This window comes from Arachis duranensis, chromosome 10 (assembly GCF_000817695.3).
Source record: "Arachis duranensis cultivar V14167 chromosome 10, aradu.V14167.gnm2.J7QH, whole genome shotgun sequence".
Taxonomy (NCBI): domain Eukaryota; kingdom Viridiplantae; phylum Streptophyta; class Magnoliopsida; order Fabales; family Fabaceae; genus Arachis; species Arachis duranensis.
In genome coordinates, this window is record NC_029781.3 from 3,366,502 (window position 1) to 3,371,945 (window position 5,444).

The 5,444-nt window shown below is 36.9% G+C and overlaps 1 protein-coding gene and 1 non-coding gene across 5 annotated transcripts; one reads left to right on the plus strand and one right to left on the minus strand.

Annotated features, from left to right (window-relative positions):
* Positions 1–307: 307 nt before the first annotated feature.
* On the minus strand, positions 308–379 carry TRNAQ-CUG (transfer RNA glutamine (anticodon CUG)). The gene has a single exon. It is a non-coding gene; the product is annotated as a tRNA-Gln (tRNA).
* A 201-nt stretch (positions 380–580) lies between these two features.
* On the plus strand, positions 581–4,523 carry LOC107468708 (protein GID8 homolog). 4 transcript variants are annotated; one of them, XM_016088051.3, is made up of 7 exons: positions 581–688; positions 997–1,095; positions 1,536–1,695; positions 1,813–1,919; positions 2,448–2,579; positions 2,830–2,986; positions 4,206–4,523. In XM_016088051.3, the coding sequence occupies exons 2-7, from the start codon at positions 1,045–1,047 to the stop codon at positions 4,325–4,327; spliced, it is 729 nt and encodes a 242-aa protein (XP_015943537.1). In that variant the 5' UTR covers positions 581–688; positions 997–1,044; the 3' UTR covers positions 4,328–4,523. The 4 variants fall into 4 exon arrangements, with proteins under 4 accessions (XP_015943537.1, XP_052111875.1, XP_052111876.1 ...); XM_052255915.1 differs by having other exon boundaries at positions 628–684; XM_052255916.1 differs by lacking the exon at positions 581–688 and adding an exon at positions 708–820.
* Positions 4,524–5,444: the final 921 nt, after the last annotated feature.

Sequence of the window (5,444 nt, forward strand, 5' to 3'; positions counted from 1 at the left end):
CTTAGAACTAGACGAGAAATAATTCATAGTTGATCACAAACTTATCCTATATCCAATATATAATTAAAGAGATTTTTTATTCGTTGAATAATGTATATCCGCTGGTTTTAGTCTTTTAGATCCTAAACTCTAAAGGAATAAATAGAAACACAAAATTATTCAATAATTGAAATCTAGTTACTAGCTAGCTAGATACTCTCTCCAAAGTGATGAAAACATTGTATAAAGACTGGAAAACATTGTAGATCAAAGAATGTGACGAATTCAAAAGCCGACACTGTTAGCAGTCCAAAAATGAATCATAAAAAGGTCCCACCGAGATTTGAACTCGGGTTACTGGATTCAGAGTCCAATGTCCTGACCACTAGACCATGGGACCAATTCTGTGTACAAATTCTACTTAAAATTATATATAAGCATTTTTTTAACTGAAGTAAAAATATAAAATAATGGGAACTGTGTTTCTATTGGACTGGGTCAGTATTCTTTTGTGGGGCCTATGTTGAGACCCGGTCCATTAATGAGTCGGGTAGAAAATAATAAACAAAGCGGATATTTGTCCAAAAAAAAAAAAGCGGATCCGAAACAATATCAACGTTGAAGAACGAGTCCATACCCCCCGGTCAGGTTCCGTACAATTGAAGTGAAGGGAGGGAATCGCCTCCTCGCCGGCACACCGTAAACGTAGGTAGGTACCTTGCACTCTACTCACTTCCCGACTCCCGTTCACGTTTTCTACCTAAAACTTACCCGGAAAATTTTTCACCGCCATTTTCCCGGAAAATTTGTTCACTTTCTACTACTCTGCTTCTTACCGTTTGTATGCATCTCCTGCTTGTGGAAATTATTTCCCCCTTTTGTTAGTAGGGTTTGTAAACATTTTGATCTGAATGTCTTGGAGATTTTTAATGCAACAGTTTGATTTGAATTATTATTGGTTCTCGTTTGTTGACCTTCAATCTTGTTTTGCTACCGATTTTGTTTCGGATTTTTCAGGAGAGGGGCATTTTGGAGATTGAAAATGGGGCTTGAGTGTGTGCACTGATGTCATTGTTCTGGATTGTGATTCGTCAACTTGCAGAGATCGAGGCAATGGTATTCTACTCTTTCTCTCCTCTCACTCACATAACACACTTTTTTACCAGCTTTATTTGTTGATTGGTATTTTACTGTTATTTTCTTTTTTTGATGGGATTGGTGTTAACTGTTTAGGATCTTGTATTTGAGCTAATTTAGGAGCTCATGGTATTGTTTTTCTTTTTCTACATTCTAATTCTATTTGATTGTATATAGATTCAGAAAATTAGTTCAGATAATCAGATTTTGATATATTTTGTGCGTTAATTTCTCCTACAAGAAGGACTGTGTGAAGTATGTGGAGCCCATTAAAGTTTTTGTTTCATAAGTAATACTATGTATGGACTGATTATAGAAAGTGTTATACACACTGCTTGGTAGTGAAAATGAAGTGGCAACAATATATGTGAGGGCAATGCAATGCTAATTATGTTGCTTTTGAAATCTTTTGTGTAAAGGCCGCATCAAAGAAGGTGATAACAAGAGAAGAGTGGGAGAAGAAGCTCAGTGATGTCAAGATTAGGAAAGAAGACATGAATAAGTTGGTAATGAATTTCCTTGTTACCGAGGGTTATGTTGAAGCTGCTGAGAAATTTCAAATGGAGTCTGGAACTGAACGTATCCTCTTTTAGTCTCCTGTTTTTTTTTCCTTCTTCATTTTTGTTCTTTTATTTTGGTCTTGGTATGATCTCAGCTTCTCTATTGCCCTTTGTCTCTCCTTATTGATATGTATAGCAGATATAGATCTCGCAACCATAACTGATCGCATGGCTGTGAAGAAGGCAGTACAAAGTGGTAATGTTGAGGATGCAATTGAAAAAGTGAACGACTTGAATCCCGAGGTAGGCTTCTCACTACTACTAGTCTTTTGTTAATAGCATCCCATTTAATCGTATCATAGTCCCCTTTTGTTAGTGTGCCCGCATCATGCATGCAATATTCATATGCTCAATCCATTTATTGCTTCGCACCAATTAAGGGCATTGACATGTTAAGTGATGTTGAAAATTCCCATGTTGAACATAAAATGATAGTGTTTGTCTTGTAAACTAAATGTGTTGTACTTCATTATTGGGGAAAAGGGGGCTGAGGAAGGGGGCAAACTGTTCAAATGGAACTTGGCATGGAACTCTTGTAGTTGGGTTTGTTTACAAGTTGATATTGCCTGCTCAATTATCCTCATTCTTTGTATTCAAATCGTGTGAAGCCTGCCGTTCAAGTTATGTATTGTTTCTTGCTAGTTCTACTTCTCTGCTTTTTCTCAACCTCATTCTTTAAATCCTACAGAGTGATTTTGTACTGATAGCACATATTCATTCATATGTACTAGAAAATTAATATTCATTTTATGATACTTGAGCTCACTGCAGATACTGGATACAAATCCCCAATTATTTTTCCATCTTCAACAGCAACGGCTGATAGAACTAATTCGAAACGGGAAAGTAGAAGAAGCTCTAGAATTTGCCCAGGAGGAGCTTGCACCAAGGGGGGAGGAAAACGTAAATACCATCTGATGATATTTTGTATATTTATTTTACATATAATCTCTACTAGCTAGTGAAGTGTTTCTGGCACTTCCAGTAATGTGCTAGTTCTTCACACTGTTGTTTTTACTCAGATTGCCTCTAGTTAGAAAAAAGAAAAAGAAAAAAAAATACCAAAAATGGAAATGCATTGTTACAGTGGAAAATTGTGTAACTAGTTACACAGACTTGGTACTAACACTTTCTTAATTTGGATTCCCTTCAGCAAAGCTTTTTGGAAGAGTTGGAGAGGACAGTTGCATTGCTTGCCTTTGAAGATGTCTCTAACTGTCCTGTTGGAGAGCTTCTTGACATATCACAGCGGCTAAAGACAGCAAGTGAGGTGAATGCAGCCATACTTACAAGCCAAAGTCACGAAAAAGGTCTGTGTTTGCTACAAAATCTATTTATTGGCATATATAACTTGGGTATCTGTTTCTTGCTTTAAATTATAGTTTTGGAATATTAAATTATCTGAGGAATATATAATACCTTATGTTGGAGACTCAAACCTGACTAAAACGTTTAGGGAAAAAGGGAATTGGGCCACAATCACTCAACCAGGTCCATGGGTAAATAAATAAACAATAAGATGGTGGGTTTTCAGAACTGGTAGAAAAAAAGTGGGTTTGTTTTATGGGGAAGTTAGTTATACTGAGTTGGGGGAAGCAGGAGATTTTTGGAGAATGGAATTTTGAGGTTGAAGAAATCCTCTATGCCTAGGAAACCCTAAGTAGTAGAGAGAAAGTGGGTTTGTTTTATGGGGTAGTTATACTGGGGTGGGGGAAGTAGGAGATTATTCAGACGTTTTGGAGAGTAGAATTTTGAGGTTGAAGAAATCCTCTATCCCCAGGATTTTTCTTTTCATTGGCATTGATAGTTTCTGCATTGTTCTTGTTGTTAATACAAAATCTAATACACATAGACTTAGGCTGGACTAGAGCTACTGCCTCAGTTTTGAACATATACTTTTCTCTTCCCTTTGTCAAATAGCAACTGTTGCATTATAAATTTGTCAACTTCAATAATAATAGATGCTTTGCCGGATTTGTCCCAATTAAACCAATGCTCCTTTGGAAAGCATGGACTGAGTTCTGATTATTTATGACTGAATATGAAAGATGGATTCAAAATTCTAGTTGGTAAATATCCTAATGTATTCCTAATTTCACAAATCTCAGTTCCAGTGGAATACTGAGAGGACTTATTGTTTATCATCTACTAGTTTCAATCATTTTGTAGTCTTTTGGCTTCCTTTATAGGGGATGTCAACTGTTGGCAATCCATTTATATTATATGTGCTTTAGATCTGAACAGAAGATTTGGCTTACTTTCGTGGAATGTTGTGTTTGGAATCTGGATTCAACTTTGAACTTAAAGTGTGATTAAATTCACTTCAGATGAAGTGAATGGGGGGAGGACCATTACTGGTCTTTATCTGGAAAGATTGGCATCAAATATCCCTAAGTAACTGATATAATTGTGAACTTTTGCCAATTGGTCCTATGTTCCTTAAGAGGGATTGTGGTATTTAAACAGTTGAAAACCCCCTAAGTTAGATTGCTGTACTATCATTCTTTTAACTTTGATTTATTGAATCAGATCCAAAACTTCCAAGCTTGCTGAAGATGCTGATATGGGCCCAAAACCAGCTGAATGAGAAAGCAGCTTACCCTCGGATAAATGATCTATCCAAAGCTATATTAGAAGATCCTGCTGTCTGAATACTTGCCGCATTTTAGGTTTCGCATGGAGCTGTTATGGTCATTGCATTGAAAAATTATTGGTGTACTTGAAAGAGAAAGGTACTGTCATAATTGGTGTCCATTTCTCCTAGGTAATGTTTTACCCCGTTGTACAAAGAGATTGTCAAACAGAAATCAATTCTTTCCATCAGGTAATCGATTGTTTAGACAGATATTCAGTTGCGCATTACGGGTAAAAAAAAATGATTCTTTCCTATCAGGTTGAAAGGTGGTTAAGCTTTCAAAAATAAAAAGGGTGGTTAAAAAATGATGCAGCCTATCATAATTTCCAATTAGTGGGGACCGTTAGTCCATTACTATCTTCACATCCTTCTGTGTGCCTCATTAATGCAATATGTAATATTCCAGCATAAGCCAAAGGAAGTAAACGCGTGCCAGTTTCACCAAGTAATAATTTTAACGTTGCTTTGCTTCTGAACCAGACAGCGCATCACAATTTACCTAGCCTAGTTTTTCCTCTTTTGTCTTGCTATGTGAACACTCTCGCTCTAGCTATATCTATTCTCTCTAACTCAATGGTCAAACTCAAACGCACAAAGTGAAGAAGAATAATGTGAACTGTGTGAGGAGGATGTACAGTGAAACAAGAGACCAGAAGTCCAGAACATTACAAGATCCTTGAAAATTCCTACAATGCTTTTTCATTTGTTATCCTAAGAAACTAGAAACATTAAAATACTACCCAACATGAAGAAACAAAAAACGAAGCGTGTTCTTTTTAGAACCTGTGAATTAAGAAGCAGCAACGTAACAGAGTCACTTGGTTTTGACCCAAATAACATAAACCCAGGTTGTGTTGTTGTGGATATCTGGGAGCTCATGGACTGTTGCATCTGCCATGAACATCTTTGCAGCATCTCTAATAAGGTGGTGGCAAGTGCCGTCGTCAAAGTTGAGTGCATAACTTGAAGGATCATATTGGAACTTGATCTGCTTCTTTCCACCATTGTTGTTCTTGAAAGCCTTCTTCACCGCAGAACGCATCCTCCAAAACAAGCTCCTGCACCTCTTCTTGCCAAAACCATTCACCCAATCGTCCAAATTCGCAAGCAACCCCATGTTTCAACAGAAAGAA